General features: G+C 48.5%; 8 protein-coding genes across 8 annotated transcripts; 4 read left to right on the forward strand and 4 right to left on the reverse strand.

Annotated features, from left to right (window-relative positions):
* Positions 1-340: 340 nt before the first annotated feature.
* Positions 341-2,237, reverse strand: N7473_011388 (putative MFS transporter; the record flags this gene model as incomplete). The annotated part of the gene is made up of 6 exons (XM_057157327.1): positions 341-651; positions 754-1,081; positions 1,147-1,618; positions 1,689-1,853; positions 1,915-1,948; positions 2,030-2,237. The coding sequence occupies 6 exons, from the start codon at positions 2,235-2,237 to the stop codon at positions 341-343; spliced, it is 1,518 nt and encodes a 505-aa protein (XP_057003177.1).
* Positions 2,238-3,965: 1,728 nt separating this feature from the next.
* N7473_011389 (uncharacterized protein) lies at positions 3,966-6,015 on the forward strand (the record flags this gene model as incomplete). The annotated part of the gene is made up of 3 exons (XM_057157328.1): positions 3,966-4,001; positions 4,099-4,359; positions 4,429-6,015. 3 exons carry the CDS (start codon positions 3,966-3,968, stop codon positions 6,013-6,015), a joined length of 1,884 nt encoding a protein of 627 aa, XP_057003178.1.
* Positions 6,016-6,982: 967 nt separating this feature from the next.
* On the forward strand, positions 6,983-8,251 carry N7473_011390 (Eisosome component PIL1/LSP1 family protein). The gene is made up of 3 exons (XM_057157329.1): positions 6,983-7,058; positions 7,121-7,628; positions 7,690-8,251. Coding segments are annotated over exons 1-3 (900 nt in total). The 5' UTR covers positions 6,983-7,056; the 3' UTR covers positions 8,080-8,251.
* Positions 8,252-9,806: 1,555 nt separating this feature from the next.
* pre2 (proteasome core particle subunit beta 5) lies at positions 9,807-11,352 on the forward strand. The gene is made up of 6 exons (XM_057157330.1): positions 9,807-10,029; positions 10,224-10,331; positions 10,401-10,556; positions 10,632-10,680; positions 10,749-10,858; positions 10,923-11,352. Exons 1-6 carry the CDS (start codon positions 9,901-9,903, stop codon positions 11,256-11,258), a joined length of 888 nt encoding a protein of 295 aa, XP_057003180.1. The 5' UTR covers positions 9,807-9,900; the 3' UTR covers positions 11,259-11,352.
* A 570-nt stretch (positions 11,353-11,922) lies between these two features.
* Positions 11,923-13,160, reverse strand: N7473_011392 (ankyrin repeat domain-containing protein; the record flags this gene model as incomplete). The annotated part of the gene is made up of 2 exons (XM_057157331.1): positions 11,923-12,400; positions 12,427-13,160. The coding sequence occupies 2 exons, from the start codon at positions 13,158-13,160 to the stop codon at positions 11,923-11,925; spliced, it is 1,212 nt and encodes a 403-aa protein (XP_057003181.1).
* A 404-nt stretch (positions 13,161-13,564) lies between these two features.
* N7473_011393 (uncharacterized protein) lies at positions 13,565-13,967 on the reverse strand (the record flags this gene model as incomplete). The annotated part of the gene is made up of 2 exons (XM_057157332.1): positions 13,565-13,667; positions 13,771-13,967. The coding sequence occupies 2 exons, from the start codon at positions 13,965-13,967 to the stop codon at positions 13,565-13,567; spliced, it is 300 nt and encodes a 99-aa protein (XP_057003182.1).
* Positions 13,968-14,014: 47 nt separating this feature from the next.
* N7473_011394 (uncharacterized protein) lies at positions 14,015-14,936 on the reverse strand (the record flags this gene model as incomplete). The annotated part of the gene is made up of 4 exons (XM_057157333.1): positions 14,015-14,373; positions 14,397-14,505; positions 14,646-14,779; positions 14,837-14,936. The coding sequence occupies 4 exons, from the start codon at positions 14,934-14,936 to the stop codon at positions 14,015-14,017; spliced, it is 702 nt and encodes a 233-aa protein (XP_057003183.1).
* Positions 14,937-17,653: 2,717 nt separating this feature from the next.
* Positions 17,654-19,099, forward strand: N7473_011395 (NADPH cytochrome P450; the record flags this gene model as incomplete). Its single annotated transcript, XM_057157334.1, has 1 exon — positions 17,654-19,099. One exon carries the CDS (start codon positions 17,654-17,656, stop codon positions 19,097-19,099), a length of 1,446 nt encoding a protein of 481 aa, XP_057003184.1.
* Between the last annotated feature and the right edge of the window lie 5,308 nt (positions 19,100-24,407).

The raw sequence follows: 24,407 nt of genomic DNA on the forward strand, positions 1-24,407 counted from the left end.
CAAAAGAGCCATCATCAACACGCGGTGCGCATACGACGGTTCAAGTAACAAAGGTCAAATGCGCACATTACCCTTGGACCACTGTTGTATGCTTGCTACTGGAGATCGAATTGCTCAATCAATAATCATAAAATTATATTGTCGTCATACGAAACTCATGCCATATGTCACGCTCCCAAGCTTCTACATACATCAAATCATGAAGGTCCTGACATCATACCAAATCATCACAAACACAGTGGGGAGCTGAGCTACGCGGAGCCCCGCCTATCCACGCAAGGATAACAACAAGTCGACCGCATTGAAGCAGCCAATCATACCCACCCTCTCAGCGATCATTTTAAAGCACATATCTAAAGCTTGCGCCATAGTTATCCTCTGCCGCAGCCTCGCCCTCTTTCGTCGGATCGGCGTCGATTTTCGGTCCGTACTTCTTATCGAGCTGCCGGTTTTCCCACACCAGCAAGAACCGAAGACACAATGCAAGAAGTGTGGTGAAGAACATGAACGCTGCACAGATCGACATTCCCTTGATAAAGCGTGGGGCTTGCTTATCGGGGAATACGTTCGTTCCCAGGAAGGGACCGCACTGGCCGATGAGGTTCAGGAGGATGATACCTCCACCGCGGCGGGTATCGGAGCCTTGGTTATCTGGTGTGCAGATCGGGGTTAGCAAATTCTAAACCTATGATCGGGCAACTATTTATTGCAGAGGGGAGAGCCCAAAAGCAATAAAAGAGGGAGTGAACTCACTCAGAACCCATGGAAGGATATTGGCGATCGACGGAAACACTCCACAAGCGGCGAGAAACACGCCAAAGTATCGTACGCCAACTGACTCGCAGGTGGCACACAGGATATACCCCACACCGCCGATCGCTGATAGTCCTGCGATCATCAATCCACGCTGCTGGAGCCGATCCGCCACCCAGGTGGACGCAATGGTGCAGAGGAATGATGCAAAGAAGGGGGGTGCGGTGAGGCCCTGCGCGTTGATGGCCGTGAAGCCCATTTCCTTGAGGATAGTCGGCAAAAAGACCGGCAGAGAAGAGAAGCTAACATTGCAGCTGAAGTACATTAACTGCGCATCAGGAATATTAGAGATTAGCCCATTGGTTTCACGTGTTCTTCAGATGGAATGCTTACCGCCGTGAACCAAGCCTTAGCGTCGAATAGTGTCTCGAGTAACTCCTTCCATTGAACTTTGCCCTCCCGCTCTGCTTCACCAGACTGTTGCAAGGCGCGAACCCGAGCAACCTCCTTCTCCTCCTCGGTGAGAAACTTCGCCGAAGATGCATTGTCTGGAACAAAGAACCACGCTAAGATCGCAGCAGCACAGACAGGCAGACCCTCGACAAGAAACAGGAGTCGCCAATTTGCGAGTTTCGAATGACCCGAGGTAATACCGTAGGCCAGAGCTCCCGCAAAGGTATTAGCCAGCGGGGCAGCCGACAAGAATAGACCGCAACGGAGACCCAGCTCGTGACGGCGATAGAAGAAGGACAGCAGATAGGGCACACCGGGTCCAAACCCAGCTTCAAAGACACCCATCAGGAACCGCAGGGCCATCATGCCCTGCCAGTTCGTAACAGCCGCTTGGCACGTTGCGACCAAGCCCCTGCCATGCAATGTCAGTTCGATCTGAACAGATTCCGGAGGGATCATCTCCACGTGGAGGATGTGCATACCAGGAGAAGACAACAAAGGCGGCCCATTGGTGCGGCTTGACGATCTTCCACATCAACGCCTGGAACTCGAACACCGTATATGAGATGTAGAAAATCGTCAGTAGCCATGAGTACCGGTTTCCAGTTAGATTCAGGTCTTCCGTCATGCCGGCAATTTTTGCATTGCTATGTAACCATCAGTCAATATTTCAGCTCACTTCAATTTTCGGCGGTGGTCTGCACGAACCCAATGTTACTTCGGTCGAGGAAAGCAAGTAGATCTAGTCACACAGAGCTCGTTAGCACGAAATTGTCTTGTATCGTTGTCCAACACAATCACGAAAAAGTAATTATGCCCATACAGAAAAATCCCATCAAGGTAGGCACCCGCCAATCCAACTTCCTCAGCACACGTCGCTCCAATTCCGGGTCAAGAATTGTCGCGGCCACGGCAGGACTTTGTATATTTCCGGCCTCCTGATGAGCAGGCACAGTCTTCTCAACATCTCGATCCGATGGTGCTCGTTGAATCTCGTCCTCTGACGGATCCTTCCTGCCAAAGTGACCCATGGCGACAAATATAGAAACCAGCCGAACAGGGGAAGAAAGAGAGAAAAAAAACCGCAAGCCTCGGACCTTGACCGGGCCATCGGGGGGAAAGCCAGGACTTATAGTCTGTGGGGAAAACAAGATCTTCCGTGGGGGGTTACGGTCGCAATGGTCACAGCCGAGTCGCCGACAGGGACTCGTCACCTACTCGGCTGATATGGGTGACTCTAGGGGCGCAACCATTGGCGCCACTAGCACCCGGCGACCAGGGCCATCCCCACAGTTTCCAGCCCCAAAAGCCGGAGCGGCGTCCAGCCTCCGCGGCGCCCTTCCAGTGGGGATCCAATCGAGTGGGTTTGTGCGGAGATTGGGTGAATGGGCGAAAAAAGCTTGAGTGGAGCTTCCCTCCAAAAAAGCTTACCCGCATTCATCGTCGAACCCAACTGGCGTGTGCACGCGGGCTACTCCGACTGTGATCAGCACTTCGGTAATAATAAAAGGCCCGAGTCTATATTAGGTTGAGCGGACCTTTGCCGAGGGAGGAGTCATTTGTGTACTTACGGGGTTTACTCCATATGTATGGTGTCGCCCCGCAAAAGAGACCCCAAGCGAGCGTCGTTGATGGCTTTCAGCGGGAACAGGGTTTGGAGTAGTACGAGCCACTGGTGACTGGGGAGTCGGGACCGAGTTGGAGGCCTGGCCATTACCAGGTACGCTATTTATCGAGCTGAGATTAACAAATGAGAGAAAATGGAGGGAAAGTGAAGGTATTTCGACCCGACATATAGAGACGAATTTTACCCAAGTGATCAAGTGCTTCACCACTATCTCTCACGGCCGAGTGTCCCAACATTTCATGCGTATGTTTATAGACCTCTATCGATAATGGGAACTAGGGTTTTACCGAGTTCTGTGCTGACATCTCTTCTCGCAGATGTTACATCATCTACAGATATAGTTACCTACATCACTGAGCTAAAAGGGATTCAAGGGAACATTCCCATCGACGGTTACGTGGCTGTACGAGGTTGGCTAGTTAGATACGAAAAGTCTCCTTCCAGACAAATTAATCAAGTTATTTGCTACCTCGTTTAAGCCACCAGCTGCATCAAATACTGATACCGGCTGTTTCCTCTCACCCTTTTGGATGACGCGGTAATCGTCCCATCAAGGATGCCGAGGCTTGTATACTTCGACAACGAAATATTATATAGTCAGGGTTGACCCAATGGGTAAGTCATCTGAGCTCATAGCCTTCAAAGCTTATAGGTGCAATAATTTTGTATTATCTCCGTTTGAGAAATTTGTGGGCAGCTTAAGGCCCGGCCCAGTTCATGCATCTATATTGATTACCATCGGCCTAGAACGCAAAAACACCGACTAAGCGTACCTAGGTAGCCCACCACTGGTGACTAGAAAAATGATATCCAAGAACTATTTTATCGTTTCCTTTGCCATCTACAGAACTGCCAATGTTTGGTGCGAGCTGAGGTGACCTAGTTATGACTGTAGCAGGTGTCCTCTTTGATACTGATGCCTTAGGTGTCGTGCGTTGCTGGCATGTATCGTCTCCCGCACCGCATCAAAAATCCTCCGCGTCGCGTTGCCAGGAGCTCCATCAGCCCTCATCAATTCCGCGCGACCAACTTTACCCCCATCGGTGACATCCCGATTGACCCTCGCCATCTTCTTAAATCATTTCGCGATTCAATTGATTGAGTTGGGTACCCGCAAACGGGTGTAGCCAAGATGGACGATCCAGCAGCCCGTATCCCGCCGCAGCTGGTAGGCGACCCCCAATCCAATCATACACGTTTGACACGGGTTTCAAATCAAACGAAGTGACTTGAATGTCAGAGCTGACCATTTCACCTCAATTCAGATTCCGCACATGCATCTTGTGTCGCGGAACCGGTACCCCAACATGCACATGATGCCGACCGAGACGGCTGTGGAATACCTCCTCAGCGCGCCTCGGGTCTGCCAGACGCAACCAATGCACTGGACCTTCTTGGATGGCCCACAAGATGGTACCGTGATGATGACCTGGCAACCACTTGCACACTTGGGGAATAGCTTCGCGAGCGACGGTTACGTCTGGGCCGATGCGGAGCAGGCTTTCACCTTTGAAGCCCGAGGATATGTATGACATCCCCTTGGAAAGCGCCAACGGCGTGGACAGAGCGCCGATAACTAATTCCTTTTTCAACAGACCGTGGAGATGTTCCTTCACCGCAGCGGTTATCATCCTCCAAACGAAAACGTGGCCAGCCACTGTCGCAAGCGCTATCGCATTGTCTCCTCTAAAATCCCGAATGCCCCCCAGCCCGATCCCTCACTGTGGATCGTCCACTACTCTCGCGCGCCTCAGCAAGATCATATCCCCGCCACCCGTATCCCCGTTACGCCGCAAGTACAGAGTATGATGAGCCAGCGACGCTACTTGCAGAGTCAAGGCCAACTCGCTCGCAAAGAATTCCTCCTCCATGACCGCAACAATTGGCCCACGATTAGCTTCCCACCTCAGATGGCTCCCCAGGGATTCACCCAACCACAGCCCGCCGCATACGCGAATGCGCAACCTGGACGGCCCGGTTTCTACCCACCCCAGGCACACCCAGGTGCAGTACCACCCGCCCCCACTCAGGGTAAGGCGCAGCGCGGACACCGTGCTCCATCAGCAGCGATTGCAGCGGCAGCTGCTGATTTCGCTCTCGAGGATGAGGATGTTTCAAGTGGTGATGTGATGGATCTCTTGACTCCCCGCGAGGTGAGCAAGATGCGATATGTCCAGCACCACGAATGGATGGAAGAGATCTTCGCATCCCATTACGCCATTTCGCAGATTACGCCGGTCTCCCTCGGTCTCGGCCGCAAGGGTGAGCTCGAGTCGTTGACAGCGGGATTCTTTGATGCCCCAGCAGGCGCAGAAAGTCAAGAGAACCAGGCCCCGAATGCTACTAAGCTGGAGCCTGCCAAGGCAGAGGAGTTTGCCGATCGTGTCGCAAAGAAAGTTGCCGATATGACCGCTGAGATTGAGAAGCTCAAGAAGCAACACGCCCGCCGGATGGAACGATTCAACCGAAGCTCACTTTTCAAGGATGCCGAGTTGCGCCTTCGTGATGCCGCCGCCGATCCTTCAGCGACCGGAACTGAGGTTTGGCGTTTGGAGGGCCGCATCGTCGTTCCCAACGAGGAGGGCGAAACCCCACAGCTGGACTACTTGGAAGAGAAGGCCAAATATAAGGTGAACGATGTGGTTCGTGATGTTGAGACTGCCTGGAAGAAACAGATCGTTCCGGAGCCTAAGGTTTCGTGCGTCGAGAAGGGCGGTTTGTTGGAAAAGATCGAGCCCGAGCAGAAAGAAGAACCCGAGTCATTCACAAATGATATGGTGATTGATCAGGCCGATTCTCACCTTCTGAACCAGTTCGGTGGCCCTGGCGGTAATGGCGCAGCCCCCACACAACCCGGCGCTGATATCTCCGGGGATGTGGACATGGACATGGGCAATCAGCTCGGAGGCGGCGGTACCGCCGGCGAAACTGGCGACTGGGTGATGGTCAATAATGAAAACAAAGACGGCAACGCAGCATCCGGGGCCGGCGAGGGCAATCTTGAGAGCGCCAACTTTGATGACTTCACCAACATTGACAGTGCCGGTGACGCTCTAGCGGCATACACGGAGCAGAACGATGGACTCGATTTGCCCGACCTGGACAACTCCGCGTTTGGCGATGCCTTCCATGCCTCGGACAACGAGCACTCACACAACCCGGACGCGGACGACATGTCCTAGACTTGAAACGCGGGCTTGAGATGTAATGTACGAAGGCGCTTGCTACGGTTCTATTTTGTGTGCTCTTTTTGTTTCTCTATCTTTCTTTTTGCTTAGCACGCTGCGGACTATGGTCTGCTTCTGGGTGTTCGTCGGTGTGTTCGGTGGACTTGGTTTTGAATTGATGGACGCTTGCTTTTGCATTCGGATTCCCTCTTTGTGGTGTACAACACACAGACAGAGAAATGTATGACCTGGCTGATTAGCTTCGGACCGGGGTATTCTTACAAATTTTCTGCGCAGTGGATCTCTGTAGGACAGTTCAGCAAAGTAGAATAGCTTGACGGTTAATTACGGGCTTATTAGTAGCAAAATGTCCACGTAGGTTGATTGTCAATTGCTGTCAGTAGGCGCATTTCTCGATTCTCAATTCATCTCAAACCAACCCTAAGTGAATTAACTTCCTCTTGAGGAAGGGGGCCTGAAGAACGTAAATACTAGGTAAAAGCAAGTTCTGACCAACTCATCGCAGCTTGGTTAATTACACATACAAGAAAGTATCCTAAGCTTTCGGACCGCTGGAGTCTTCGGATTACCTCACTCATCTGATAAACGCCCGGTCTGTCGAACTGTGGAGTACCGATGATCCGGCCAAAGATCCAGCGACCCATCCATGAACAACAAGCTTCACCCGGCTCCACGACTTCTCATGAACACCTTGCAGCCAGTTAGATGCCTTGAATTCATATAGTTCACGCACTCGACTGCAATCGGAATGGTACATGAGCTCAGCATCCGCCCCTCCCCGTCATGACGTCACCCAGCCACCGGGACTGTACTTCCCGCTGTAGAGCAACGACGAGATTTAGGGTTGGGCACATCGTCATCTATGGGAAGGCGCCATCCCGGTTGCTTGCCTGGCCGCCCCCAGTTGCATTATAACCCGTTTTCCTCGTCTCGCTGGACTTTCTGGCCGATACATCTTGCACAGGTATATTCCACACACACTGCAGAACATATCAGACCATTCCGTACCCTCACTATAATAATCTACAATTCACGATGTGCGCAAACTGATCGAGTCATCCACTCTCCATTCTCTTGGCTTGCTGACGTATATCTATAGGAACCGCAACATGTCTATCCGCTCTCGCAAAGAGCCTAGCGGCGGCCGCCACCGCTTCACCATGTCTACCTTCCGAGGCATGCAGCAGCCCGAGCTAAGCCGCAAACTGAGCCGACTCATCAAGAGCGAGAACTCGGCCATCGGCGCACATGAGACCGCCGGTCGAGAGCGCGCTGCCATCGCTGCCGCCCTCTCGGATTGGGGCGAGTCGACCGAGGACGATGCCGTCTCTGATATCTCCGATAAGCTGGGCGTGATGCTGTCCGAGATTGGAGAGCAGGAAGACATCTTTGCGCAGAATTTGGAGGACTATCGTGGTGTCCTGAAGCATATTCGGAACATGGAGGCTTCTGTGCAGCCGTCGCGTGACCAGCGCCAGAAGGTGACCGATGAGATTGCGAAGCTCAAGTACAAGGATCCTACAAGCACGCGTCTGACCACCCTGGAGCATGAGCTTGTTCGTGCCGAGGCGCAGAATTTGGTTGCCGAAGCGCAGCTATCCAACACTGTACGTTGAGATTGGTTGAATTGGGACAGGCGACTTTCGCTAATATGTGTTTTTTTGGTAGACCCGGACAAAGCTCAAGGAGGCCTTTGATATCCACACTGCCGCGATCATCGAGCGTGCGGAGAAGCAGATCATTCTTGCTCGACACGCCCGTCGCCTGCTCAATTACATCGACGACAGCCCTGTCGTGCCCGGCGATACGCGCCAGGCATATGACCATGAATTCGACGCCCGCCAGGTTCTTGAGGACGCTGAAGCCGATCTCCGTGCTTGGGAGCCAACCTTGGATCCCATCTCGAGCTCAGCTGTGGATGCCCCGACCCATGTCAACGACGGCAGAGTGAACGAACCTGAGCAGGACGTGGAGAGTGTGGCCACTGGCCCCAGCGGTGTCGCAGTCGGCAATGCGGTTCCATCATCCTCCAAGCAACTTGAGGAGCCTGTTGCTTAGAGCCTCACCAGCTAAGGGGCAGAAATGATTTCTTTTGTATTCTGGGTATATTGATATACTATAGCAATGTTTCAGTTCCTGCGTAATCCTCTTAATTTTGGAGGACTGAAGGTGGGCTATTCAGTTGGTCTTGCTGGAATTCAAGCGACGACCGGGGAAAATTGATCGGAACTTGTACCGTTGAAACATGGAAATGTGTTAGGTAGCAGAACACCCTGCCAAGTTTATTGTTCGACTCCAACTTTAATTGTACGATGGTCGGTGTCAATGATAATGTTAGCGTGGTACTTTCACCCCTTCTTCATGACTAATACCCTCTCCAACCGCCTTCCGAATAGGGATTAGGGCAATACCATATGTTTCAAACCCTTCCACCTAGCCACCTAGCCACCTACCTTCCTACCTACCTACCTACCTACCTACCATGGAGACTAATCACGAAAGATCCGATCATACCCCCCAGGCCCCCCAGGCCCCTCATACCCCTAGCCATAAAGCTAGTCGTGATCAGCGCATCGCAGCGCGTACACTGCGCGCTCAGGGGCTTACCTATAGCCAAATTGCATCAAAACTGGGCATTACCCAGCGTCAGGTCCAAAAGGCTTGCACTGATGAGAGGCCTACACCACGTAAGGCCCCTGGCCGAGGTCGAAAGCTATCAGAAGAACAGCTTGATGAGATAATCGAGTTTATCTCATCTTCGAAAGAGACACGACGGATGCCGTACTCTAGGGTTATAGAAGAACTACAACTCCCTATTAGTTCTGTCACCTTACGAAGGGCCTTAGCTAGACGTGGATATCATCGATGTAAGGCCCTTCGAAAGCCTCCGTTGTCCGACCGTACACGAGCACTGCGTCTAATCTGGGCGCTAGAGCACGTTAATTGGACGCGTGAGCAGTGGGAAAAGATATTATGGACTGATGAGACCTGGGTTACATCGGTCTATCATCGACGGATCTATGTTACGCGTCGGGCTGGTGAGGAATTTGATGATACTTGTGTACGAGAGCGAATTTCTCGTGCACCTGGCTGGATGTTTTGGGGCTCATTCTATAATAATAAGAAAGGCCCTTGTCTATTTTGGGAGAAGGAATGGGGCACTATTACTGCTGCTCGATATACAGAGCGAATTGTGCCTCTTATCGACGGTATGGTTTCGCTGGCTCGCAATCATTTAGATCAACATCTAATTGTAATGCAAGACGGCGCACCATCTCATCGAAATCTCTTAACTATTGAGGAGCTTCACGATCGTGGGATATACCCTATCGACTGGCCACCGTATTCGCCAGATCTTAATCCAATTGAGAAGGTTTGGGATTGGATAAAAGATTGGATCGGTGATCGATATTTGAAAGACTATGATCGTAAGCTATCTTATGATCAGCTACGCGAGGCTGTGCGAGCTGCTTGGGATGCGATTCCTACAAGCTTTTTAGACCAGCAGATTGATCTGATGCAGAAGCGCTGCCAGGCTGTTATCGACGCGCAGGGGGGGCCATACACCTTACTAGGCGGTAATATATTGTATTATAGTGGTTTAATTACGTGAAGTCGTAATAAAAGGGTGGCAGAATATTAGTCATGAAGTAGGGGTGGAAGTACCACGCTAACATTATCATTGACACCGACCATCGTACTTGGTGTTCATAATCCGAGACCACGTGACCACAGGCGCCAGAAGTGACGCGGAACTCCCAAGCTCCAGCGGAGCTTCTTCCATCATCAAACCGGTGCTTCATCTTGTCCTTTCAACCCTCCCCTCAACCCCGATCATCTTACTTTTAGCTCCATTTCCCTCACTCTAATTAGCACATCATGGACAAGATCGTCGCGCAATACTCGCGCCCCTCCTATCAGAATGTCTACACCGAGCAAGACCAACAGGAACTCACGGAGAGCCTCCCTCCGCTCTCCCTGAAGTTCGCCCTTCCTCCCGTCGCCAATGTGAGTTATTCCAACACCAACAAAGTCATTCATGGACTCGAAGCTGGTTGCCATGAGCTCGGGGTTTCTGGCCAGTCATCTGGTGGACCACGAAGCCCGTCGTCACAGCTATGGCGACCAGAGCTCCCTGCTGAACGAGTCTATCGAGAATCAAAGAAACAACCCTTTCTAACCATTTTACTCCATTTTTCTAGCCCTCCGCTTTCCTCCGTGCCATGACCGATGACCACTCCAACCCCAGCTGCCCGATCAAGCTCGCTCACGGAACAACAACCCTGGCCTTCCGATTCCAGGGCGGTATCGTACGCTCCCCTTGAGAGAACCGCATGCATTACGCCATTAGATACTAATGAAGCTTTTTGGAGAAATAGATTGTGTGTACCGATTCCCGAGCAACGGCCGGAAACTGGATTGCTAGTCAGACGGTGAAGAAGGTCATTCCCGTGTCGCGGTTGAGCCGTGGCGAGGATAAGCCCACGAGTGAGCCTACTCCGGGTCTTTTGGGAACGATGGCTGGTGGTGCAGCGGTGAGTTTTGTCGAATGAGGAGAGACTATAACCTGGGTTTGATGGGGTAGTCTGTGCTGACGGATGGATTGGTAGGATTGTCAATATTGGTTGCGGTATTTGAGTCAGCAGTGCACTCTGCATGGTGAGTTCAAGGTCCCATTATGTTACTGTGAGGTTCGGAACGATTTGCTGATTGATATGATTACTCAGAGATCCGACACAAGCGCCGAATTACGGTTGCAGCAGCCTCCAAGATCCTCGCCAACCTGACCTACTCATACAAGGGCTACGGTCTCAGCATGGGAACTATGCTTGCTGGTGTACGTACCTCAGGAACATTTTCCTGCCGTCAAGTATGAATTAAGCTAAAATTGGTCTTTACAGGTAACTCCCCAAGAAGGCCCCGCCTTGTACTACATCGACTCAGACGGCACCCGCCTCCCCGGCAACCTCTTCTGTGTCGGTTCCGGTCAGACATTCGCGTACGGTGTGCTGGACGCCAACTACCGGTACGACTTGACCGAGCAGGAGGCGCTGGCCCTGGGCCGCCGTGCCATTCTTGCTGCCATGCACCGTGACGCATACTCTGGTGGTTTCATCAACTTGTACCACGTCAAGGAGGAGGGCTGGGTGCACCACGGCTTCGATGATATGAACCCTATTTTCTGGAAGACAAAGCTGGAGAGTGGGGAATTCTCGAATGTCACGTCGGAGTTGTAGACGGGTTTGGTTGATATGTATTATTGATCTTGATGCTAGGGATTAACATGGGTTCTCTTTATAAGATTTTTTGCGTGATGCTCGTAGACCATGGGGCTCTGGGATAATAGAGTTTAAGGATCTCAATCATTCCCGCGATTTTAGTTTCTCTTATCATGAGGCGCGGAGACGAATTTCTCTGATAGCAGCGTGATCTCGAATTCGTATATCGCCATGTACGAATGAGACACCTAACCGCTTGCAAGGAAACCAAGCTACTCATCGGGCTAATTCTACTACGTACCACCCCATGCAGCTGCAAATGCCACCTACGTCGCGCTATCGTGCTGAACGAGGATGGATGATGGTACTATGGCAACATTAGAACGGGGTACTTCAGAACTGCTGTTATCTAACCCCGCTGTCGTGTTAGACCGAGATGGCGGAGCGGTAGGAAGGTTGTCATATGGATCGGATCACCTTGCTGTCCTACAAACAGGTTGGCCATTCCTTAACTTCTCTCACTTCGTTATCTTAGCTATGACAAGCTATATTCAGCTTTGTTGGATGCATCACCTGTAGCCCTTTTCTGGGGCGATTCTCTAGAGGTGAATTTAATTGGGATCTTCGGCCGCATCAGAGGCTAATGGTTCCTCACGATACCGCCATACAATAAATGCAATAGTTACGATGACCTAGTAGAGGTTATACAATCTTGGTGGATGAAGGAAAAAAGAGGCCGGATAATGGAGCTTGCCAACTTTATCTTAGAGTTAACCTCAGCGTTACGCTTGAGGAAAAGCTTGACTTCTTCGCATCCGTTTACTGCTGCATATAACAATAGCATCCGACCAAGTCCGTCCTCAGAATTAATTTTTGCGCCATTATCAAGAAGCAGCTTGACCACTGTATGATGCCCTTTCAACGCTGCTGACACTAACGGTGTCCAGCCAAATCCATCCTCGGAATTAGCGTCTGCACCGTTTTCGAGAAGCAGCTTGACCAGCATTTGGTCCCCTTTCAATAGTGTCCGCCCAGATCTATCTGCCGAATTAATGTCTGCGCTATTTTCAAGAAGCAGCTTAGCCACCGTTTGATGCCCTTTCAGTACTGCTGACACCAGCAGCACCGGGGCTAGTCTAACTTTGGAATTGGGGTCGGCGCTATAACTGAGAATAAGTTGAACTACATTGAATTTCCACTAAGAGCGGCTTGTGATAATAGCGTATCGCCGGCGGTATCGCTCATATTCACGTTTGCTCCTGCCTTAAGCAGTAGTTTCACGACTGTTTCATTTACGTGCGCAGTAGCTTGTAACAAGGCTAGACGTTTAGATCTAAAGTTCGTTGTGCAGTTGACGTCTATCCTATTTCGGAGTTGCTGCCTAAGGACCTTCTCGTGGCTATTATTTGCAGCCCAATGAAACATTCCAAGGCGACTGCTGTGCCTGGAGTCTTCCTCGGTATCCTTCTCTAGTAGCAGTATAGCTGCCGCTTCGCTTTCGTTAATCCTTGCCCATCTCAGAGGTGTGTCGCCATATTTATCCACGGAAACGACGCTAGCATTACGCTCCACCAATAACTTTATGATAGATTGATAATTGTGCAACGTTGCTAACAATAACGGTGTTCGGCCATCTGGATTTTCAGAGCAGGTGTCGGCCCCATATTCAAGCAGTAGCTTAATGACGGCGTGGCCATTTTCCGAAGCGTACAATAATGGCGCCCGGCCACTGTTATCTTTCGCCTCGATTCGGGCGCCTTTCTCGAGCAGCAGCTTAATGACAGCTTTATGACCATTCTGCGCAGCGTACGACCATAGCGTCTGGCCTCCTATGTTTTCCACGTCAACTTCAACTGTTTTGTAGAGCATCTTGACTGCTGCCTCAACGCCGAAGTATACCGACAAGTGAAGCCCTGTCATTCGACTCCGAATATTTTTGCTGAGACCCGATAAGTACCATCAATTAGCTCTTAAGGCTTAGGTAGAGGCTTCTACGTGAACCTTTTTGTCGAGAAATTGTCGTAATACCAATTTCCGCGCTAGGAAACCACCTATTCCGTGCCCGCTTAAAGTCCTCTTGGGTCGTGTAGTGAACTAAGCGGATAATGCCACTCCTTTTGTCAACTGTGACTAATCCGGCGCAAACTGAGACTAACCTAGTTAGTTATGTATTTAATTTGCAGCGGTTGTCTTCGTCGAGTTCGTCCTTTCCAACTTCCACGGCAAGGGCGTGTTGAAGCTCCGTTGTGGAATGAGTCCTCCTAGTATAAGTGATTCATAAAAGAACCTCTTTAGCGAGAGATACTTGTTTATTCATCTGTGCTTCAATTCGTTTCATCGTATCGTCGTATACCTAGTTGTACGCCTCTGATCCCGTCGGTAGACTTTTCAAAGTGGCCCGCGTCGTCTTCGGCGATCTTTCCCCAACTAACAGATCATAGTGGAGTTTTGTAAGCAGGAACCTACACTCAGTTAATTTCAACTTCTCAGTCTATTTAAAAAGGTCTTAACATACATACCGTTAACTGACTTAATGATTCCAGTCTTGATTTCCACTTGTAGTTCTGGATTTTCAGAAACAAATCTCGGAAGCCGGAACATTTGACTGTCCAGATATCTCCGCACATCTTCTTCTTTTGCATAGATGTGCAGTGTTAAATTTCCTTCAAACTTCTCTATTATCTCTGGGATAGGTCGTGAAGTCGCAAAAATATTTGCCTTACGCATCTAGAGGGAGAATATCTCTGGTAAGAACTTCGATCGACAGCCATCAATTACCTGGCATTTATCAAGTACGTCGACGACGATAAAGACTCGTGGAAAAAAGCTGCCGCGGAGTAGAGCACTTTTGAAAGTTCATCAAGTAATGGCCGCGTACGTTGAAAGTTATGCCGATCATGGAGGTCTTTCACACAAGCTAGTAGAGATAGCTGACTACCAGCTAACTGTCTCTGAAGACTGGCTAGCAATTCGTCGGCTGTCTGCTCTGCTTGTTTCCGAAAATCGCAGTAGATGTAAGCAATACCGATGCTTGTATTATTGAAAAATGTTTTATTAAGATCATCCACCACGAGGGATGTGAGGATTGCCTTCCCAGCTCCGGGAATGCCTGAACAAAACAACGCCTTCTTCTCTGTGGTTAGCCAAGTATGATACTCGGCAGAATCAAGAAACCATTGGCCAGTTCCTGCTTGGCACCTCCGGAGATTGTCGCTGTGTTAAGAACCGTAGTCGAATGGGGTGAGCCAGTCGACGATCTCAAGGTCTTCGTTTTTACTTAATATAGACCTTATGGATTCGATATCTCCAGCAGTCCCAGAGACACAATCAACAACTAATGTTTTATTAGAAGGCCGCTATAGAGCTAGACAAAATTCGGGCCCGGCTAACCTTTGTCTAGTATACCTTCACTAGTCGCTCGTAGTCAATGTCGTTCGGCTGTACATACTCCAGAAGCTCCTTTGCAAACGCAGCCGCCACAGCAGCAGCATGCTCCTGCCAATCATTGCTCTCGTGTGAGTCCGCATAGTCGCAGATCCCTCAGATGATGATGCATGGGAAGTTGTTCATCAGCCCTGCCGCTTCCACTTCTACACAAAGAACATGGCCTCCCTGATCTTTGTTGAGTCTATCTCGGAGGGCAGCATCCTTGATAACTTGATTCCCAGATGTGATAAGACCGAATTGTACACGCATATCTCTTGGTTTTCTCTTCACGATTTCAGCCTTGTCACAGAATCGGCAGCTCTTTTCATTTTCACTTTACGTTGTCGGCCTTTAGGCGGCTTCGGGCGGCTTCAGGCGGCAGTTCACCCACCTGAATATTCTTCACCCAGAGGGTTAAATCCCTGCCCCAGAAAGTGCTTTTGTACGTTTTGATTAAGGGAAAGATTTAGCGATGTGGGAGCAGAGACCATGTCCTCGCCTCTTAGGCGGTTACCAGTTACCCTCACCCTTTTCCACTTCCCTTCCACTTTACTCCTATTTATCCGCCGTTTCCCTCTCGGTTTTTAGACAAAGGCAATCATAACGAGAAAAGACCCCTCGCTAGCCTATATAAGTAATATGGTAAGGTAAAACTTAGCGACTTCGATAACTCTGAAATTAGACGGGCAGTCCTGCCGCGTATAGAGAGTGACTATAAGTGCGCACTTAGAATCGTTGATAAGTTCGTGTGTAGTTGTAAGGATATACTCTATAAGTCAGGATAGAGGCCTGTCAATCAGGTAGGAAAAAGGAACTAAGTCAATTGTTCAGAAAGGTCAAAGACTGTTTCTTGAGGGATGTAAAACCTCTTCAACATGGATCAATTTATGTACAGTGATATCGCTCAAAACAGGAAGGAGATGTATCCCTGGTAGGGGAATGGGAGCGGGGGAAAACACGAGGCTTGTGTAACCTCCATAAGGGTTTTCCTTGCAGGAGTTCGTACACGTACCGGCAGCGAAGCCCCAGTGAACCTCCACCGAAAGCTTGGCGGCTTACTAGGGTCCAGGTAGCCTGAGGCACCGGCATTTGTGGATAACCTCATGTCAGGTATATCATATCACTGAGTACGTAATTGAATTCGGGGGTTTCTGAGAGATCTGTGAGGCCTAGGGGGCACTAATTAATTTGTTGTTGGTGTCCCTCTGAGGCGGTTGTGGAAACTTGGTGGAGTATACAGTACGGGGCAAAGTTTGGTGCGATCGAGCACGGATGTTATGAAGCATTTTGATTTTGGAATATAGGTAGGGTAACAGATCGGGTCGCTCTGGGGGTGGCCTGCATGAAACTCAGCCTCGGTGCTACTACGCCCCAAAACATTGATTGGTGGCTCTAACTACATTATGCTTAGTCAGCATGAAGCTCTTCGAAATCTACTCTTTGGGAATCTAACCGGCCCCTTACAAATAGGATGATATTAATGGCACGACAAGAGCATTCATGACACGACATACTAAGCCACTTTCGGTTAGCTCCCGCCCGCCGCCAAAATGTACCCTCGACCCCTACAAAAACACTGCTAAGCCATTAATGCCGCGTTACAACAGAACACCATTTATAAAAGTAGCAGAAACTTTGTAATTACTGATAGTTAAGTAGTCACATACTTAAGGTAGAACTAATATTTAGGCTTGCATAGAGAGATATGGATGTATACCTGAGGCCTCAGCTGTGTTCATGCAGAAGTCGAAGGTACCTTTTTGTTAGTGGGTGGGAGCTAACCCAAAAGGGGTTTAGTTTGTCGTGTCATGAACGTTCTTGTCGTGCCATTAACATGATCCTACAAATATTACATATTTTACGGTCCCTCGCTCCGCGAGGGTCAGCCACCTCAACGATATTACCCACCTCAACGATATCGCATCTTCATATACTCAAACCCCCGATTTTAATGCGATTTAATCAACTAAAGCAGTGCAATTTTGAAGATAATTAATATACCGAAAAAAAGCCGTTGACGTGGGTAATATCGCTGAGGTGGTGGACCCTCGCTCCACGAGGGTCCGTAAAAAAGACGTAATTGAACTTTATAATAACTATACTGTGCGAACTGTATATACGTTATTAGTACCAGACCCAAAAGACGCCTAGTCCAGTCTCGAAATGTGTGATCTATGTGCTAATAGGTGATATGAACCTAAACTATGGAACGCATCCTAGATTATGCGGGGCGGGTTCTACGTTTGTTTTCTTTTGGAAGCCGCTCGTCTTTTCACCATCACATCAACAGAGCTATTGCACACTATCGTTACCCCTTACATTTCAACTTCTACCTACAGCCAACCATACCCCGTATATGTCCACGCAGGGGACTTTCTCTTGCCACGTTCAGCTAGCGCAACCGGCGTGGGGCGCTGGAAAAGAAAGTGCGTGGCTTTTGGGGGCAATTCGTTATCGACATCTACTATAGTTGTGTAAGTCGCGTTGATCTTCTTGGCTTGCTGGGTCACCACGCTGCACTCGGTGGTTTCTAGGGCTTGCAACGATGCCGATGTCTTTGTCAGGCATTCGTATCATTCACAATATCTTAATTTTTAGTATATCTTTTGGGCGGATTCTTCTGAGTATTTGTGCCCGATATCTGAGAATATCATACGTTTGCTTCCTCTGATTGGCTTTTCTGCCTGATGAGTTGGCAAGTGTACGCACTGATCACTTGCCAGCTATGGCCAATCAGATGACCAGAATATAGCTTCAAAGTTCGCTATTATTGGTGTCACCGCTGACGTGGCGAGACTGGCCACAGATCATCTGCCAGATAGGGATATTGGATGACTGATATAGCTCTAAATATTCAGAAATATCAGTGCCCCCTCACTTTGTCGAGTTTGCATCTGTAGGCCGGCTTCTTCTATAAAGGGGTCTACAGTCCACCAATATAGATTACTCAGTTTAGGACAAACTATTTAAGTGTTTCAAAGGTAGTTATGTCCTCTTCCATTCCACAGCCTCCCAGACTTCCTCTATTGGGTAATATCTTCGACGTAGACCCGAATGACCCATGGGGTTCGCTGAAGAGACTCGCTGATAGATATGGTGAGCTACTGGCCTTCTTAGCTCTGGCAATTACTGACTATCAATCAGGACCGATTTATAAGATTGAAGTCCTGGGTAAGAATATTGTTGTCATCGCGAGTGCCTCGCTTGCCGAGGAAGTGTGCGATGAGAAACGGTTTCGCAAATATATCAAAGCACCCGTGGTGCAGGAAATGCGAAAGTCCGTTCACGACGCCCTCTTCACGGCCTACGATGATGAGCCTAGTTGGGGAATAGCACACCGAATCATGGCACCTTTTGTCGCTCCGTCGACAGATGACGTGAGAGTCAGAGAACTGCAAAATATGGCAGCAGAACTCGTCGCAAAATGGACATCAATGGAAAGTCAGCGTGTCAACGTGACTGAAGACTTGAAAAGGTTAAACGTGCAATCTGTTATGTCATATTTCTTCAACCAACGCCATGATATCCTGGCCGGCCAAGGGCCAGATGTTGTACGATTGATGGATCGTGCCACCTGGGAGACAATCAAGCGCCCCGGAAAACCAAAGCTGCTTAGGTGGCTTTACTACGATCGCTTATTCTATGCCTATATAAAGGACTTTCGTACGATCGCAGCCGACTTTATCGCCGATAAAGAGGCCGAACGACCGCCCAAAGACGACATGCTTCACGCTCTCTTAACTGCCAAAGATCCCAAGACCGGACAAGTTATGGACCGGGAGAGAGTTATAGATGAGATAATAACTATCATGGTTACCGCAAGCTCAACTACCGGTCTTATGTCGTTTGCGCTCTACTACTTGCTCACACACCCTGAAGAAATGACCAAAGCCCGGCAAGAGATCGATCACGTTCTTGGGCCTCATTCTCCCATCACACCGCAAGACCTAGGAAGATTACCGTACCTTGAAGCTACCTTAAGGGAGACATTACGTCTATCCGCTGCCGCGCCAGGCTTTCTCGTCGAACCTGTCCCCTCTGGACTTCCCGGGATCATTTCGCTTGCAGGCGGCAAATACCAGATACCGAGCAATCAGCCGATTATGGTGATTTTGTCAGCCGTAAATCGTGATCCCGAGGTCTTCCAAGATCCAGAAGTCTTCCGGCCTGAGCGAATGCTGGATGAAGCCTACAGCCGACTGCCAGCTGGGGCGAAGAAGGGGTTCGGCAACGGAAAGCGCTATTGCTTTGGTAAAAGGTTCGCCTGGCAGCTGTCAATGATCACTTTGATTAGCGTTTTGAGAGGTGTTGATTTTAAAATTGCTGATAAAGATTATAAGCTGAAAAGTACTGGAAAACAAATTTGTGCAAATTTCCAGGCACCGGTGGAGTTCTTCGTTACGGCCGGTCCACGAAATGCCCTCCGTCCTTGAATATTGAGTGCAACACGAGTGTATTTAATTCCTCTATTTTCTTATATTCAAATTTCTCTTATCTGCAGGATTCTCAGACTTATCAAGGACTGAGGGCCGATAAAATCGTTCTAGTACAGCAGGATTCATTCATACAAAATGTCAATCTCCAGGTGCAACACACATTAGCGACGAGGCAGGAATTACCTGCATATGTATACCACTGACGTGACTGCATCCAGTTCGTTGGTGGAGGGCGTACTTAAGAATGTGCCTGGTCCTGAAAGGGCGGGTCATTTCGCAGCGAAACCTGAATTGATCGTATTCGTGGAGGGTATAAAATACACCTCTTTACTGCCTAGTCGACGCATTTATCCATTTTCTACGCTTCCAGTCCTCCTGTCCTCAACACCGGACTCGCCATGGGTATAGACATTGTAAGACTTTCCCCCGCCCCTCTATCAAAATCGCGCTTCATGTTATCACACCTTTGCGGAAACCGTAATGTGGCCCACGGCAAGAAGAGCCAGGAGGCAGACTCTGGCGCCTGGTAATCATAATTTACAGAAACCGCGATGTGGCTCACGGTGAAGAGCGCCGGGCGGTAGGGATTAACAGGAGGCAGGTACTGGCGCCTGGTAATCATGCTTTTACAGAAACCGTGATGTGGCTCACGGTGACTCGAGTGCCTTCGTCCCCCCGGCCTCGTTTCGGCTCTGTTTTCTCATTGCAGTTGATATAGGGCGTTTTTGCCCTTGATCCGCAACCTCACATATCAATCGGTTTGTCGATCGTCGAACCTCGGCGCCTTTAGGTGCTTTCGCACTTCGCTTCTGGACCATCGCCGCTGTACAGGGGCTTTAAATCTGCCCTATAGGTGCAAGGCTCCGGTAAGGGTGTTGGCAGCCTTGGACAATGATGTTCGGACTATTTCAGGACCTAGGACGACCGAGATATTGCTTCGATGATTAGTGAAGCTGTTACAGGAAGTGGCTCCTATAATACGTGATCAACGGAACGCAATCTATCGCGTAATGAAGGCATCTCTGCTGAACTCAGACGATCTGAATGATTAACAGAAAGAGCTAGCTTGACGACGATGTTCAAAATCTAGGGAGGCAGACTTGCTTGAAGTAGCTTATAGAGGGGGAAAGGCGTGGTCGGCCCTGCGATCTGGCCGATCTAGAGAAGCAGCTTTCCTTGTGATGAATTAGCAAGAGGCCTTTCCCACGAAAGGTTCTCTTAAATCTTTTCTTACAGCACGCCACATCGAATAGCGAATATCGTGGACGGCGGTGTATTCAAATCGGTCTCAGCTGTCGAATGTATCGCTGTAATCGGCGGGAATTTCCTCTATTTTACATTCCGAAAGTCGAACGCTTCCTTATGGTCACGGTTTCCCGATGCCCTTTTAGACGGCTATGAACTCCTGAAATCGCCCCAAGGCTATACCACAGAGGAGATTACGCGTTAGTAGTCTAAGCACTTTGATTACCATATGAAGCCCCGCACAAAAAAAGGTCAAATATCACTTATATCTAATAGATAGTCTTAGATATAAAAATCTCGAATTTGTGTCCGCATGTGAAGAAAAGCGTACCATCGTATTCCCTTTTCTGCCTCATACGACAAATTTCTCGTAGCTATCCGAGGAAAAGCCAGTTTTGCATACAAATAAATTTAATGAGCTCAATAACTGACCAGCCACTTTCATAAATTATCAATTTATTGTCAACGTATATGTGTTCATGAACTCCCGATTTAGCTATCAATCAACTGAATGCCGATCGGCAACAATCGCATCAGCATGGAAAAAGCAACGAGTTTCCTAACACTCTGATATGCCCCCTCCATTTTTCCGAATATCCTTGATCTTTTCTTGTGACCATTGATTATGTACCTCGCGTTGTGAATACTGCCTATTTCCCTAGTCTAATAGAATAGGTTGGACATATTTGTTGTTCATGATTAGGTTTTCTAGGCCTGCCTGGCCATACTGCGTTAAACTGCCACTGTTTAACCTTTTTGTCTAATACTGCCGACCCCGTTCGCAATAGTTAACCCTTTCCACGGGGGCTGTATTCTTAGAAAAGTATACCCCAAAAAATTATGCTCTGTGGAAGACTTGAAAATGGATACGCTATGATATTTGATCCTCCCCTGTTCCACCCACGTTAAATGGCTCATATACCATAGATCCCTCAACCATATAAATATTCCGTTTCCTTTTCCCAGCTCCCTTTAATTGCACGATAACAATATGAGGTCAATCGTCGACGCTATTTGGGCCCAATCGCTCGGTCTTCTGCTCCATCTGCTGATCGAGACACCCGCAACAATCGGTTTCCTCTTCTTTCCATCTGCCACCCTTCCAGCGCCTCAACCACAAGTACAGGCCAACATTCGTCAATATGGGCTGCTATTTGGCTGTACTAATATTATTATTGCTGTTTTGCTGATCTCGAAATCACCCATCCCAAGTGTCGCATATATCTCGCTTGAGCATCATATCGGAAGAGCGCTGGCACTATACCATATCGGACCGCTGTGCAGAGCAGCCTCTCGCATTCACCAAAGTTAAAATATCCAGCATTCCTTTGCGAGCCCTTTGTTAAATCTCATTGCACATGCTGTTTGTCTCGGAGCTTTGGTTTTACATGATATTTTGTTTTTGGTGACATGTGTGAAGGGTTAAATCAAGCCTTGATTCAATATAGCTTGGCCTCGGACTTTTTGACCGATTGCTTGGAGAAAAAATAAACAAGTCTATGTGGTACGAAAATGGTAGGACTAAACATAACCCTGACCGCCTGCGAGCCTGGACTGGACAGAGAGTTATTGACGAGAACGGGATATAAGCGAGCACTCCTTGAAGACATCATAGCGAATCTCGACCGGCAAGCTAAAGATACCAGCAGCATTCGACACTGATGGCTATACAAGTGCCCCTTCCGACCTCAAGCCGCCGTCTAAACAGCACAACAAATACAATATGGTCAGGAATCACGTAAACAACGTGGTCTCCTGCCTTGCCGAAAGGTCGAGTGTATCTTTCTTGCGCCGGATCTCACTTTGCTTCAGCCGATGGAGCCATCTATTTGCAAGTCAACTCCCAAGGTGCCCTCTTACTGGGAAGCTGCGACGAAGAAAATGGGGCTTAGTACACGAAGCTTTGTATTGAATAACCGGATGGTATTGTGTCGGTTCTGGTATAGAATTCGATGATATTGTCATACAATTTCGATATATGTGCAGCTATCCCGGCTTCGATCCTGTCAAGGACTGCATCTCCTGCAGAAACTCGATATGCATGACCTCTGATTCGGACGGATTACTACCCTGCGCGAGCTGCCCGCAAAGTTTGGCTTGCGTTCGTACTGCAAAACCCTTGCCCATTTTCGCCGCTAATATGTCCATTTCGACGCCAAGATGTGTTCTGATTTGCTCGAGTCTATCCTGTCTACGTTGTCTGCTTGCTCGTCAACTTCTCCATCTATCTTAGCTCTCAGAGTTCTAGGGCTTCGTGTCGCACTTTAGTCTACGTTTCCCTTCAATGACTGGCTCATTCTGACTTTTGATTGGCCATTTTAAAGCGTTGATCTTAGCTTTTCCGCCTGGCTTCGCCGGTCCGCAAGACTACTCTCCCGCTGTACCCGATATTGTCGAATATTATTACATTAAAGAAGAAAACCTAGCTCGCTTGCGTCTTTGGTGATAAATCAATTCAAGGATACCTCTCGAGATAACTCATGTGTATGTGCCTCCTCTTTTACAATGAGCATAGATTGCATAGGTGTCTAGCCGAGTAGCTTTCTAGCCCGCAACGCTTTGGCTTTAACCGTATAATTTGCCACAGGACGGCCGGCAGGTGCTATGATTGCACTTTTCTCTATATAGAGTACCACCATCTCTTCCGAAGCTAGGAGTCCAAGCTTAAGCGCCTCGCTCGTGATCCTGTGCCAAAAATCCCCCTAGAAGTATTCACCGGCCTCTATAAGGTAATAGCCCTCGGAGTACCATAAAGCTTTGGATCCTCTAAAAGTAGCTTTGTCGATCAGGCGAATATATAGGCGGGATAGGTCGTGAATATAAACGATATTCTAAAAAGATTCCCTGTCACCTAGCTAGAGCCCCTTACTAGATTCAAGAATAAGCCGAGTAAGATTATATATCTGTTCGGTTCTCCGTAGGATAGGGCCCCTTCCGGCTCCGAATACAGTTAACGGACAAACAATCGCAGTTTTTAGCGTATTAGAGCTAGCTACCAAGACGATTTTGTCGATAATACGATAAATAGCTTAGTGCGTGCATAATTTGTGATAGCTTTCACAAGTAAACTTACCTAGTAAAGAAGTAAGCTCCGAAATCCCTTCCTAATTATTAAAAATATAAACTCTATTTAGTGTATATTGCATTTCATATCCTAGAAGAATATTAGTGCTACTTAAATAAATATAGATCCCTCCTTCCCTCTTCCTTAGTCCGTTCACAATAGCTATCGTAGATAGCACATTGTCTGCACTCATCGCAAATAAAGGACTATCACATATTTTGCTACCTCCTCCTTAATAACAGCCGTTTAGTTAAACGTAGCAAAAGTAGCCTTAGTTTTAGATATATAGCTTTGAATTATGCTTCATAAGCTAAGTTTCGTACTAGGTAAGGGGTGATATATTCCTATTCAGGATGCGCGTTTAGAAGCTAATATAGGATGGGTCCTCCTATTTAGCCACTCTTAAAGAATATTTAGTCAGCAAGAACCTCAATGTAGCCTTCAAAAGGTAGATAAAATATACCGTTCCTGTCATAAAAATCTTCAGTGGTCACATCTTATAGCACCGAAGACTTTGAAAACCATAGTATACGGGGCGTAAGTATACCTTTCGTCAAAGAAAGCCTAGTATAAGTCCGTTTATAGGAGAAAGTTAACACTAATTTATAATTACAAATACACAGTATTGATAGCGCTGGGTCAATCCGCAACCTCCCTCTTTAGCCATATTCATATACGAGCTTGGCAAACTCAGGCCATGCCGGCAACCCACGGTGTCTACCAAAGTCTGCGAGATAAGCTAGCCCGCTTCATTCCATGACTTAGGTAAGGACGGAGTGGACTCCTTGACTTATTTGAGTTAGCTTATCGCTTCTTTATAGACATCACCTTTGTGTAGTCCATGACCTTGAGGAAGAAACAGCTATACCGATGACGATGACTTCGCATTAGATGCCGCGTCGGACCGTTCTTCTGATCTGACTATTCTTGATGTTATCCAGCATATATTACAGACTAGTCGTGACATTAACTTCTCGAACATGTGTAGAGATTCGC

This window comes from Penicillium subrubescens (genome assembly GCF_028828155.1).
Source record: "Penicillium subrubescens strain IBT 31985 chromosome Unknown utg000010l_segment0_segment0, whole genome shotgun sequence".
Lineage (NCBI taxonomy): Eukaryota > Fungi > Ascomycota > Eurotiomycetes > Eurotiales > Aspergillaceae > Penicillium > Penicillium subrubescens.